The sequence below is a fragment of the Neomonachus schauinslandi genome, chromosome 9, assembly GCF_002201575.2.
Source record: "Neomonachus schauinslandi chromosome 9, ASM220157v2, whole genome shotgun sequence".
NCBI classification, from domain to species: Eukaryota; Metazoa; Chordata; class Mammalia; order Carnivora; family Phocidae; genus Neomonachus; species Neomonachus schauinslandi.
In genome coordinates this window covers 91057774-91072159 of record NC_058411.1, presented here as the reverse complement: position 1 = coordinate 91072159, position 14386 = coordinate 91057774, and the positions used below count along the sequence as shown (strand labels likewise).

The window sequence follows — 14386 nt, the reverse complement described above, 5'->3', positions numbered from 1 at the left end:
AGGCCAGGGTCCTTACAACAGCCCACAAAGCAATGTGTGAACTCTTCTCCAGTTCCCCCAGTTTTCTATCTGACCCGCTTTCTGACCTACTTCTCCCTCCCACTTACTCTGCTCCAGCCTCCTTCCTCAGGGCCTTTGCACTTGCTATTCCCTCTGCCTGAATGGCCTTTCCCCAGATATCCACCCGGCTCACTTCCTCCTCCTTCAAGTTTTTGCTCAAATGTCGCCTTCCCCACCCACATGACTTATGATTCCATCTTCATCTTCCCCGTCTCTAATCCTCACCCCTGCTTTCTCATTTTCCATAGCACTTATCACCTTCTAATACTGTAGGTAATTGTGTACTTTGGTTTTTGCCTGCCCTTCCCTTCCAGAACATGAAATCAAAGAGGACAGGGATTTGTATGCTTTCTTCAGACTGTTTCTCATGCACCCACAACAGTGCCTGGGACATAGTAGGTGCTCAATAACCACGTATTGAATGACTGAATCTCTGACAGGTAGAGTAGGCCTCTTAAGTCTTACCAATACCTGACACCATCTCCTATTTGGTGAGTAGCATGAATTCTGAGGAAGGAATTTTAAAAATGCTCCAGGACCCACCTTTAAAACTCTTAGCAGGGCAAGAAAGCAGATTCAGAAACTGACAGATACCTTACTTTAGATTTGCACTTGTTGAGTTGTGGATGAATTCATCAGTGAAGAGGTATTCATCAACTACCTCACTAGAAGCATAGCAAAGAATGGTGAGATGTATTTAAAGAGACAAGGTGACTAAAGGTGATAAATTGGAGACCAAAACTGTACACAGAATTTCAGTTTGTGTGATACAGACAAATAAGTGCAGCAGGAGTGAGGGAAGGAAAAGATGAGTGTTTTGAAGTGAGCTGAGAATCACTTGTCCCCTCCTGGCCCTTAATGGAGTTTTCTGAAGAATGAGTGTTGCTGGAATAATCTTTCACCAACTGTTAATAACAATATTTTGTGCTCACATTGTTCCCTTCAACAAGCATCTTCAGATAATTTCTGATTTTTATCTAAGCATTCTTATCCTTACCTTATAATCAGAAAAGTATATATAAACTGTAACAAGTAACTTGTCAGTGTTGGGGGAATGGACAAAGAATTAAACCATTATCCCCAAACTCTGCCTTGTGGCATTCTTTGTACATAGCAAAAGCATTTGTGAAGATGTTTTGTCAACCTACTCCTTGGCTCAGCCTCCTCCTCCTTCCTCCTTGTATCAGGGAAAAGCTATAAGTGGTTACTCCAGAAAACATTTGGAGGAGGTCCTTGGGGGTGAGATGCTCATCCACAAAATAATTACTGATGCTGTTAGCCTCAGAACACTGGTTGGATGGGACCATTGGTCTGACAAACATGCTGTTCCTATGGGGTTCAAAAAATTTCGGTCAATGAAAGAATGAATGCATGAGTTCACATTGGACATGAATAAAGATATTTGTAAATTATGCTTAATATAATTAAATTCCCTAAATATCTAAAATGTATGTATTTTTTCTTTTTGGACCCAATAACTAACTAAGAAAAATAACTAAGAAACACCATTCTTTCTGGAAGTCTGTGTTTCCCCAGTTACCTGAGATTCCAAACTTTAGAGTCATCCTAGGATCTGTCCTTTCTCTGACAAATTCTGTTGATTCAATCAGCATTGTTTTTATTACAAGATTTCAAAATTCCCTGAAGCACAGAAAGGAAGCATTTGAGAAATACTAAAATATCAGTAATAATAAGCTCATACATACTGAGTTGTAGGCACCATGCCAATGACTTTACATGGATTACTGAATTGAATCCTTATGGTAACACCTAAGGTAGACACTGCTATTATTGCCTTCTTAAGGATGAGAGAACTGAGGCACAGAGAGCTTGACCTGTCAAAGTTCACACACCTAAAAGGGAGCCAGGAGTAAACACATAGCATGATTCTAGCACTCATTGTAAAGGCTTTGGATCTGCCTTTTACTTTTTAGACTTGTAAGATTTCTCTCTCAAAGCAAAGACAGAGTTCTTGGAAGCAGGATGTTCTCCTTTCCTTGAATGCTCTCTTTCCTCAGCTATCCTTCCCCCCTTTTTTTCTCTCTTTTCATCTCATATTTAGTCTCAAAACAAATTCAGCATCCTCACTTAAAATTTTTTCTTTTAGTTACTTTTTAGAGGGTGGGGAGGGGAAGAGGGAGAGGGAGAGGGAGAGAGAAAATCTCAAGCAGGCTCAATGCCCAGCATGGAGTCCAACATAGGGCTCCATCTCACAACCCTGAGACCATGACCTGAGCTGAAATCGAGTCCGATGCGTAACAGAATGAGCCACCCAGGCGCCCCCTAGCATCCTCACTTCTAAATTAACCTGCTTCAGTGTTTCCTCAATTCTGCCTATGATGCCTTCACCCTTCTCAGTGTTAGATGGATCTGGAACAGATGGTTCCTTTTTCTTTCTTATATCCAATTAGTTACCAGTTCAATTCATTCTTCTGTCTGGTATTTGTAGGATATAGAGCTTCTTCTCCATATCTGATACCACCACCTTAGCCAGACATGAATCCTTTCTTGCCTGGACTAAGGCAATAACTTCCTACATTTCTTCTTGCCTCTGACCTCTCCCCTGCCTGTCCTGCATCACACACCAGATCAGTTCTACAAAACCACTTTCTTCATGACTCCTTCCTGATGAAAGATCTACCATGTTCCCAATTGCCCATCAGATTCATTCTCAACTTCTCAAAAGTGTAAATTTAAGGAATTCCCCTCCCCCTAGCCCAAACTCCCAAGTGCAGGAAGATCTTCTTTGTTCCTTGCTCTTCTAGCCTGGAACCATTTTCATTCCAGTCCCTCGAGCTTGGCATAAGTTATCATCTGCCCTTGGAATGATTCACCTTCCTTGCCTGCCCAAATCTTACCAACCCTACATTGCCCACTTCAAGTTCTGTCTCCTTCTTCATCACTTTAGTGAGAATTTATTTTCTCTCTTCTTGACTACTCTGATGCTCATCACACATGTCACTATAAAGGATTTTCCTCTAAAGGTCTCCCTGTTCAGAGGGATTGATTCCAAGTTCCTCAAGGGTTGCCTAGAGTGAGAGAGCATGTTCCACCTCTGAGTGAAAATGAATCCAGACTCCAATAGTCATCCATTAAGTTACTGAAAAACCGGAGAATTATTTTGCAGTTGCCAGTTCATCATTTTAGCTCGGGAATAGTTATCCACAATTTTTCCCCAAGTACTCCTCAGTCTTTTCAAACAGCCCAGGCAGGGTCTCCAAAGTTCCCAGCACTTTGGTGAGCACAGGAAACTTTCTGAATGGCAGCTGAAAGGTTACTCTACCTATTGCGTTCAGAACAAACTCCACAAATTGCATTTTGAATGATTTTTAGTTGGCCTTCTTGTTTTAACTCTACCTTTCAGTAAAGAAAATTGTGCCTTGAACTTTGTAAATTATATCTACTTAAAATATAGAGTTGTTAAAACCCAAAGAGATACATAAAAGCAACTGATGGGCTGAAAAATGCTCTCTTTGTTGCAGAATCACAACCTAAAAGCTTCAGTTTATTTCACACAACATGACCTTTAGTCTGTAGATAAAATGCATGGAAATGAAGCTTGAATGTCAACTAGATTTGGCCAAGGATTTCTTTTACGGGAGCAAGGGGGTGGGGGAGGGGTGGAGTTTGAGGAATGTAGAGAAAAAAAATATATCCTTTTTTTTTTTTTTCCCTCAGATAAGTGTGTTTTGTCAGATCTAAAGCCTGTTCTCCTACCCTGGAGAACATGAGACCCCTAAGAAGTAAATTGTTCTTCTTTTTTAGAAGTTGTTTTTGCTCTACCTTCTGCTCACATTTTGTCAATTTTCCAAATGAAAGCATCCAAAACATTTTTTAGGACTGCTACCAACAGTAACCAGTAGGAGTGAACAACAGCTGAGCCAGTCAGAAAGGGGGTCAAGATGACTCCCTCTTAGTGGGTGTCAAACCTCGTCATCAGTGGCCATGTAGAAGGGGTAGGGGCCCAGGAAATCCTGACCAGCTCAAGAAGCCCTGCCACCCCATCAAGGCTAACTCTGTTTTGCTTTCATGACAAGGTGATTTGGGCTGGTGTTAAGAGGCCAAATATCCCAAAGCAGCAGCTGATAGAAGTGCATGTGAACAGACAACTTGGCATTCTGAAGGAATTGGCAATAAAGCATAAACCCAGAAACAAGATGCTGAGATAATGGGGCAAGAAGGGCTAACAATAAAGTAAGAGTGGAAAATCTTCATAAAAGCAACAATGAATAGCTCCTGGGAACCTGACTATACCAGGTGCTATGCTTGACTTACATCATTTCCCTTAAACCTCCTAAGGGCACTATGAGATGCACACTATTATCTCAATCTTACAGATGAGGAAACTGAAGTTTGAAGAAGTTAAAAGACATGTCCAAGGTCACCCAGCTACAAGGCTGTGGGCCCAGGATGTGAATCCATCTGACTCTCTGGTTTACACTCCTCACCACCACAACATACTCAGGGAAGAATCAGGGAGAGAGAATTTGGCTGGGAACCTAAGAGTTGAGGAAGGAATCCCAGGTTGCTCAATTTAGGGCTGCCACACAATGGCTGTAGGTGGCCGGAGTACCGTGTGGAGGTGAGCCTGGGTCAGCCATAGAGAGAATTCTAGGACAAGGGTGTTGGGGATGAAAAACAACCTCTTGGCACTGGAAGACTCATGATCTGAGAAGTAATTCTGGAACTCACCCAGAAAGGGCCCTCTGCCCCAAATCTCTCAGCCTGTGGTCTAGTGGGCAATGTCACTATCTGATGGGCTGGTCTGGAGGTTCTGTTGTCTCCTCATAGTGGAGTGGCACTGTTCCAGGGGGCATGTGGCTTTGAGTTCCTAAGGGAAAAAATTCTTTTTATCCCTGGAATAGAGGCGGTATAGGTTGAAGGAAAGGCAGGAAACAGAGAGAGTGGACTAGGCCCCAGAAGGTCCATCCTGCTCAGGCTTAGAAGCTTAGCAGGCTTGTTCCTGCTTCCCTCACCTCTAATGCTTTGGCGAGAAAGAGACTAAGGGCTTTTTGATAGCTCCAGGATCTAGGAGCAGGTCCAAATTGTTAAAGCCATTCATATGGTCAACGCAAGCGCCCTGTTCTCATGGGTCCAGATGCTCAGTCTTGGCCCACTTGTTTTTTACACATGTCCTTAGAGAATCATGACAACGTATATCTACATTGAGTGTTTTATTTGCATATATGCAAAATGTGTTTTGATAAAGTGTCTGAAGGATGTAACTAAGGAGCTAGCTCTCGCCCAACTTCCTCGACGTGCCATCATGAGTTAAGTTTATGGGTGTGTTCACAGTACCAACAGCGGACACAATCTTAGCAGGCATGTAGCTTCAAGTTCTCCCCCACCCTAATTGACACTCAGAAATGGCTTCTGACATGCAAACCAACTGCAGTGGCAGGTGTGACATCCCAAGTGACCATGTGCACCTGCTGTTATGACAAAGGCCATGGAAAGATACCTCCCAGGCACTGCACGTGGGTTTGTGGGTTTGGCTGCCCCGCCTTTTCTTGTTCTTCTGTATCAGGCCTCTGATCTTTCACGAGGGACTGTTCTGTAGGACCTAATGGGGTATAAACCACTCCCTTCGAATTAAAGAGAACGATGGGGTTTGAAACAAGGCTTAGATATGGGATTAACGGTGGTTAAAAGCTGTCCTAACATGACTGCTCTTGACTTGGGCAGCTGGCCTAGAAGGAACAAAAGGCCTGAGGCCTGTAGCCCCCCTCCAGGGTGAGACCACACTTTGGGTCAGTTCCATCTTAGATTCTGTCTCCTTGGGGGAGGTCTTAAAACCCTGTCAGAATGGCTAAAATTGACAAGTCAGGAAACAACAGATGTTGGCAAGCATGCAGAGAAAGGGGAACCCTCTTACACTCTTGGTGGGAATGCAAGCTGGTGCAGCCACTCTGGAAAACAGTATGGAGGTTCCTCAAAAAGTTGAAAATAGAACTACCCTATGACCCAGCAATTGCACTTCTAGGTATTTATCCAAAGGATACAAAAATACTGACTCGAAGGGGCATATGCACCCCACTGTTTATAGCAGCAATGTCCACAATAGCCAAATTATGGAAAAAGCCCACATGTCCATCAACAGATGAATGGATAAAGAAGATGTGGTATATATACACACACACACACACACACACACACACACCATGGAATATTACTCAGCCATCAAAAAAATGAAATCATACCATTTGCAATGACATGGATGGAACTAGAGGGTATTATGCTAAGCAAAATAAGTCAGTCAGAGAAAGGCAAATACTGTATGATTCCATTCTTATGTGGAATTTAAGAAACAAATAGATGAACATTAGGGGAAAAGATGGGAAAATAAAATAAGATAAAAACAGAGAGGGAGGCAAACCATAAGAGACTCTTAACTCTAGGAGACAAACTGAGGGTTGCTGGAGGGGAGGTGGGTAGGGGGTTAAATGGGCTAATGGGTTAAATGGGTGATGGGCATTAAGGAAGGCATGTGATGTATTGAGCACTGGGTGTTATAGTGTTATATACAACTATGAATCACTAAATTCTACCCTTAAGCTAAAAAAAAAATCCCAAAAAACAAAACAAAACAAAACCAAACCCCAGGGTTAACCCAATCCTAGAACACCCTGATTTAGTTGCCTAGGTTCTCCAAAGGAAAAACCCCTAGTATCTCCTCTGCTCCAATGGACCACAGTCTAATGAGGAGTTGGCAAGTTTTTTCTATAAAGGGCCAAAAAGAAAATATTTTAGGCTTTGTGGGCCATATGGTTTCTGTTGCAACTACACAGTTCTGCTGTTGTCATGTGAAAGTAGTCACAGACAATATGTGAACAAATGGGCATAGTTGTATTCCAACAAAACCTTATTTATGATGACTAAAATTTGAATTTCACATAATGTTTGTGGGTCATGAAATATTATTCTTCTTTTGATTTTTTTAACCCTTTATAAATGTAAAAATCATTCTTACTTTGCGGGCTTACAAGTGGCAGACTTGACTTGGCTATGGGGCACAGTCCGTTGACCCCCCTGGTCTGAATCCTCAGCTTTTACACCATCTGGAAGTGACTCACTCCAAGAGGTAGGAAAGGGAGGTAATCCCTGACACAGGCAATTTAGGGCTTTCAAAGAAGTATAGCATCTATGCAGATAGGAGCTATGACTTTAGGTGACATGATATCCCCCCCAGACAAGAAAATGTATAGATCCACAGAAATGTACCCCATTACAGTCATCACGAAAAGCCTCAGACAGCTCAACACAGCTGGCTTCTCCTCCTTGAGAACTATCCTCAGAACTGGAGCATAAGCTTTTGAAAAGCCACAGTGCTGGAAAATCTCTGTCCACTGAAGGTGGAGTTGATTTTTAGAAACAGCCAAAAAACAAAACAAAACCCAAACCAAACCAAACACACAAAGAAACCCATCTCCACTCAACCAACAGTTAACAATGGCACAGTTACTGGTATCCTTGCAGAACCAGGGTGGGAAATACGTGGGGGAGGGTGATGTGGTGGAGCTGAATAAAGCCATTTCTGTTCAAAACCACCCATTATTATAAGACGAGACTGCTGGGAACTAAGCTTGGTAGTCCTAGCATGGCCCCTAACAATATGAGTGTTGTTTGGCCAACACACTCAGCCAGTTAAAAACATTTGTTTGGAATTTTTTGGTCAACATTTCAAAGCCAAGAGATTTCACAAAAGAAGTCAGATTTTTTCACTTCTCTTGAAAAAAAAAAATCAAAAGATCAGGCACACTGAGCTCTTGCTCTTGTACAGGAACAATCAGTGAAAGCCACCCCCTCCCCCGCAAGACAGCACATGAACTTCAGGCTAACATAGTCTGCCACGCCCAACTGCCCCCCAGTCCAGGGCCAGTGGCCATGTAACCTCGAGGTTTGGGCCTTTTCACTCACAATTATAGTAACACAATCACATGGTTCAAAAGTCAACATGATACACAAAGCTATACAGTGAGAGGCTCATTCTCATCTTACCCCCACCCTCCCTAAGTAAAGCACGTTTGTTAATATCTTCACTTATTTTTCTGCTTCTTCCTTACACAAGGTAATACAATATATATATTTTTTTCTGTCTTGCTTTCTTCACTTAAAATATATCCTAAGGATTATCCCAATAACAGGACATAGAGAATTTCCTCATTCTCATTTTACAGCTACCTATCCCAGTGAGTGCATGGGTTGGTTTATCAAACTAATTCCATATTGACAGGCACAGGTTGTGAATAGTCTTTTGCTCTTACCAATATTCTACAATGAATATGTGTATATGTCATTTCATAGGTGATAAAGCCTGTCGTGCAGGATAAATTCCCACAAGTGAGATTGCTGGGTTACAGGGTAAATGTATTTGTAATATTTTTAGGTACTACCAAATTGCCTTCCACATGGGTTGTACCATTTTGTGGTCCAGACATCAATGTAAAAGCATGTCTATTTCCCTTCAACTTCACCAGGAGAATGCGCGGTCAAACTTCTGTAGTTATGTCAGACAGGTAAAAATTCTATTTCAGGGCAGGTGTAATTTGAATTTTTAAACCAAGATATCTTTTCTCACATGTTTACCTAGAGACATTTGTAATTCTTTTTCTGAGAACTGTGTTCCATTTTCCTACTGGATTCCTATTTCTGCTGATTTTCTTATTAAATTCTTGGGTTTTTTTTTCTTATAAACTTATAGGAGTGTTATATATATTCAGAAGGTTAGCCCTGTATCTAGGATATGAGGTGCAAATATTTTTTTCCAGTTTGTCCTTTGTCTTTTGCCTATGTTTATGAGCTGTATGTTTGTTTTTGCTGTTGTTTGCCATCCAGGTGTTTTGCTGTTGTGTGTGCTTTTTAAAATGTAGTTAAACTTATTTACTCTTTGCTTCTGGTTTTTGAGTTGTTGGAAAGAAAGATTTCCCCCATTCCAACATTAAAAATGAATTTAACCATATCTCCTTCAGTAGTTTTAGGGTTTCATTTTTTTTAAATGTAAATCTTCAACCCATTTAGAGCTTGTTAAGATGCACATTATTAGGGGCTCCTGGGTGGCTCAGTTGTTAAGCGTCTGCCTTCAGCTCAGGTCAAGATCCTGCTCAGTGGGGAAGCCTGCTTTTCCCTCTCCCACTTTCCCTGCTTGTTTTCCCTCTCTCGCTGTCTCTCTCTGTCAAATAAATAAATAAAATCTTAAAAAAAAAAAGGATGCACACTGTGAGAAGTAAAACCTTTTTTCCTACTGGGAGCTTGACCTCAGATTTTGGACAGGATGATGAGGCTACCAGAACATCAATAAGTGTGAGACCTGGAAAATGGGAGGAGAGAGCAGCTGATGGGAAGACAAGTGAGATGGGGGTGGTGTGAAGTGAGGTGGGGACTAGACAGGACCCCCTCTCCTGCAGGAGTTCCTGACAGATGGCTTCCCAATATTGGTCTAGCTCAGTGGTATCCATGGCCTTTATTACTTTTCTCCAAAGTACCCACTTACTTTTTTTTTTTTTGCGCCCTTTTAACAACCAGGTTTTGGGCAGAATGCTAACCAAAATTACCATGCTGAGTTGATATACTTTCAGCCAAAAGCACAGAACTTTGAAGGGTCGGTTAGCTTGAGGAGACTCATCTTGAATAAATGAGCCATTTGGAAGGCTTTATGAAATGCTGACATTAGTCTGCCTACAGCTTATTTCTTTGTTCCTAGGTCTCTAAGGACATGGAACCATAGTGGGGGGACCTTTGATCTCATACTCATTCAAAACCTACTGGTGATGTATAACAGGGTGGGGAAAGGTGTGACTTCAACCAAAGGAAGTCTGCACACCCACCTCCACAATGTATACTAAACAGTTGCTAAGAGTAGCAACTTTTCTACTAGAGGTGCCCATGAAAGCTTTTCTTTTTTTAAAGATTTATTTATTTAAAGATCTTATTTATTTATTTGAGAGAGAGAGTGCACACGAGCCCTGAAAGTGCTTTTTAAAACATTGTTTCCTCATGTGAATAATTCTCTATTCTGAGAAAAACAGGGAGTAAAAATGAGAAAAATTTGCAAAGATGAATGATGCTAGAATAAAGTAAAAGGCTTTCAGCAATAAAATTGGTTCCTCTGCTTGAAGCGGAGGCCTCAAAATATACCTGGTGGGAGTGAGATGCTTAATGCTACTCACTGTCAGCAGGAAGGCATGCCAATGTGCAGGCATGCCACATTGCACCTCTAACAATTAATTCAGAATCTCTGGTGGTGGGATCTAGGTATCAGTCATTTTGAAAGCCCCCATGTGATTTCAATGTGCATCCCCTACTCCTGAACCATGCTGTTCAAAGTGAGGTCCTCAAAACAACAGCATTGGTATCAGTGGGCGCTTATGAGAAATGCAGAATCTCAAGCCAGAAATTAGACCTTCTGAGTCAGACTCTGCATTTGAACAAGATTGTCAAGGTATTCACGTGTATATTACAGTAGAGAAGCAGTGATCTAGAGCAGCTTTCTCAAAGTGGCACGTGGAACCCCCTGTATCTAACTCACCAAGGGGCTGGGAAGGTAGGGGAATGGTGATCTCGGACTTCTTAAGGAAGACAGTTCTGGAGATGATCATTTTATAAGTGTGGGGGGAGGGGACCGTGGAATCTGTATTTCAATGTGCTTCCAGGTGACCCCCTCGCCTACTGCTTGAGAACTACTCCCAACCGGAAAGGCAGCAATATGACAGCCACTTTCTCCTGACCTGCATGGAAATTTCCTCAATGAGGCGGTAAGGTCAAAGCATACCCATTACAAGTGGGGTATGAGTTGGTGATAATCTATGAATGCTTCTCAGCCTGACAAATGTGATCTTTCTGCTCGCTGACCTATAACAGCAGGTGGTGATCGTTAAATCTAGCTTTCCGACTGACACAGAAATGGGTCTCTCTGTTCTCTTGGGTTAGTGACTGAACAAGCAGCAATACAAAAGCTTCTACCTTAAAAGCAGGATTAAAAATATAAAATGTTGATGCTCTGATGCATCCTTCTTCAAGGGTTTCAAAAAAACCCTCAAAATGCATGGTAGAGAGCCAAGAGAAAGAGTAAATTCCTCGAAAGGAGATTTCTTCATTTTACAGAGGTCTTTAAAAAAATTTTTTGCTTGGGCCCAGATTTTTAAATGATAACACAGGTAAAAAAAAAAAAAAAAAAGAATGAAGCCAGGAATGGAAAATTTGCTCTCTCTCAAAAGGTGTATTTGCAGTATGTAGTATTCCCATGATGTAGTTGTAAAATCATTTCAGCTCATATAAGATACTTAAAAGCTTTTATGATGCAGACACTTTAAGTGAGTTTATCTTCAAATACCAAGGATTCCGAAGTATGGCTCATGCTTGACTTGGGGTGCCAGAACTGAAATCTTTGCAATTATAAAATGAAATAAGACCAGTGCGGTCATAATGGATAATGAAACTGAATGGGGAACTGCAATGTGATCTAAATGTAATTGTTAGATAATTACTGAGTTAAAAATCAGCAAAAGCAAAGAAACTTCAAACTGGAAAAAAAAGATTTTTGAGGCCTTGCTTTAAAGACGTTTTTAAGAGCAGAGTTTCTTAAACCTTTTTGGGGGGAGTGCAACTCTAATGAAAATCCACGGACTCCCCTAGATGCACACCCCCTGAGTGCACACTGGTAATTTCTGGAGTTCCATAGACCCGCTGGAGCCCACATGAGAAACTCAGCTTTCACAGTGGATTTTTAAGAAAATTTCTCTATTTTGATCTCTTCCACTTGGAACCGCTTTAGACCCAAGAGCAACGTTCCCAGCACCAAGGTTCCAGGTGATTGGTAAAATTAGGGCTGATTGTTTTCCCTTCAACCAATCTCATGAGGATGGTCCGAGGCCAGGTGAAAAGCCAGACCACTCGCTGAAGCCCAGGAAAGCATCCTTTTATTGAAGAAGTCTGCACTCTCGGAAATGTCTTCCCCGTGCTCTCAGGGGGCTCCAGCAAGTCGCACAGGCAGAGCCCAGAGCCGCTGTGGCTCCCTTCATACCAGATTGCGAAAACTTTTGTCCGAAGTTAGGAAGGAAAGTAGGCTCTTAAAAACACTGCCTACGCCCCTCATTTACCTGCAGACCCAAAGATGCCAGAGGTGGAAGACAGCCCTTCACCCCGTCCCCCATTTAACAGAGGAGGAAACGGACCTCGGAGGACTAAGGTGCTTGCCCAGGTGACCTCTCCAGCCAGGCTCACACCCAGGGCCCTCTCTCTCTGCACCTCGCCGTCTAGCCAGGGAAGCACAGGGCATCTGGGCCTCTCTCCCCTCACTGCCCGCCGCCCACCCTGGCGGAGGCGCCACGGGGAGCCGAGCCCCCGCCTACCGGCACCATGGAGTAGGTCATCATCATCAGCATGTCGTGGCTCTCGGCACGGATGTGTGGCGCGGGCTCCCCGCCGTGGCTGCGCTTGTTGCGCGCGGCGCTGGCTGGGTCCAAGGGTGGCGCGGGCGCCCGGCGCCGCGCGCGACTCAACTCAGCCAGAAAAGAGCGCAGGGCGCTGTCCTCGCGCTGCTCGCGGCCGCGCTGAGCCTCCAGCGCCCGCACCGCCGCGCTCAGCCCGCGCCACTGGCACAGCGCGAACACCGTGCCCGCAGCACTGAGCGCCGCCAGCAGCGCCACCGCCGCCAGCGCGCCCCGCAGCCACCAGCCGGCGCGCCCGCGGCCTCGCTCCGCGCCCCTGGCCATGCTCTGCGCGCCTCGGGCCGGGCAGGGCTCGCCGCCTCCCGCCGGGCAGCCTTTATACGCCACGGGCAAGCCGTGGGCTGGTGGCAGCGCCGTGAGTCACGCTGCCCTTTGGCCGGGCTGGCGGGGCGGGTTGGGGACAGTAGTGGTGGCGCCTGAGCAGCCCGGAGGGACAGGCGGGTGAGAGGGGGAGAGGAGCAAGTGGAGATGACTGGGTGGGGGGGTGGGCAGGGGGGAAGGGGTGGGCAGTGCTCATGCTCCTGGTGCCTGGCCAAGAAAACGGGCAAACCCAGGTCTCCCTCCTTTTCTCAGTGCCCTGCCTGTGGGCATTGTTGTGGCCCAGGCCAGCAGAGTGAGGGTCAGACTGAGGGGGAGAGCAGGAATTCTTAGGGCGGGAGAAGTCACTGGATTCCACTCCCTTCTCCCCCCAACACTGACCTCTCTGGAGAAAAGGATCATGCCCAGATGCCAAGACATGTGCCCACTGTCCCTAGGTCTGCTGCTGGGCAGGGACCCAGGCTGCCCATCACGTGACCACTGAAGACCCCATGAGATGTTTCTGAGGAAGGGGATGGATAGAGAGAAGAATACAGTTGGCATTGGAGGGTTAAAAAGGCCACCCATCAGAACCAGAAAAGCCTCGCCCTGCCTAAGAAGCAGGAGTCCTCTGTGAAGGGAGATTTCTAGGATGTGACAGGCCAAGAACTCTCCCATGAGACCCATATCTAGGAGGCAACAGTGTGAGGAGAAAAAAACTCAAGGGTGGAAATCAGGAGACCTGGTTCTAACCCCATCCTGCTACTACTCAGCTGAAGGGCTCTGCACATGTCCCAAGACCACTCTGAATTGATTCTGAGGTGCTTTCTGGCTCAAGAGTTGGCTCTTTCTGGACCTTACTTAGCCTGCCTTGCTTGAGGGGGCAGTTGCATCATGCCTCCTAGTTACCTCTTCCTTTTCCTGTCAGCTCAGATGCCTGTACCTCAAGGATCACTATCCCCCAAATGCAGAGACACTTCTCAGCCTCCTCAGAGGACCTCTCCACCCCTCTTCTCACCTTTCCCTTGAATGGCTCTGCCTCCCTGGGGCCCCAGGGCCCACAGGAGACCCTGATGGTGTTGGAAGCCAAGATTGCTGTTTCCACAGCCCATTATTTCAGAGGAGGAGGTGGTCCCCTGCCATCAAGCCAGCTGGAGCTGTCACGATTCTGCATCAAGGTCTGGATTCCTGAGTTTTAATTGGGACATGGACCAACTTTGCATATTCTTAGGATAGCATCCAGGATGAGGAAGACTTAGGAAAGCATGAAGTTCCAAGTGGTTCATGAAGGACCTAAACTATGGGGACATGATGTCTAGGAGGGAATGGAGGTGATACAGACAAATTTGTCCAGTTTCTCCCCACTCTAACATACTGTGATCTACTTGAAGAATGCCATGTATCCTTATCTCATCCAGGCTTAGGATGCCAGGCTTAAACCAATGGAGAGAAGCCCCAGAGAGACAGAGCTGGGAATCAGGCTCAGTAAGATCTTCATCTAATTCACTAAAAATTTAATGAGCTGTGTGTCAGGCATAGTGATGGGCACTGGAGGTACAGAAATGAACAAGGCAAGCAGCTTG

General features: G+C 44.6%; 1 protein-coding gene across 1 annotated transcript in view; it reads right to left on the bottom strand.

The window, feature by feature from the left end:
- The window catches only part of GLDN (gliomedin), a 65548-nt gene extending 52766 nt beyond the window's left edge, over positions 1-12782 (bottom strand). The window contains exon 1 of the mRNA XM_021694002.1: positions 12408-12782. Within this exon, the coding sequence (XP_021549677.1) occupies positions 12408-12770 (363 nt within the window). The 5' untranslated portion in view covers positions 12771-12782. The remainder of the gene's footprint in view (positions 1-12407) is intronic.
- Between the last annotated feature and the right edge of the window lie 1604 nt (positions 12783-14386).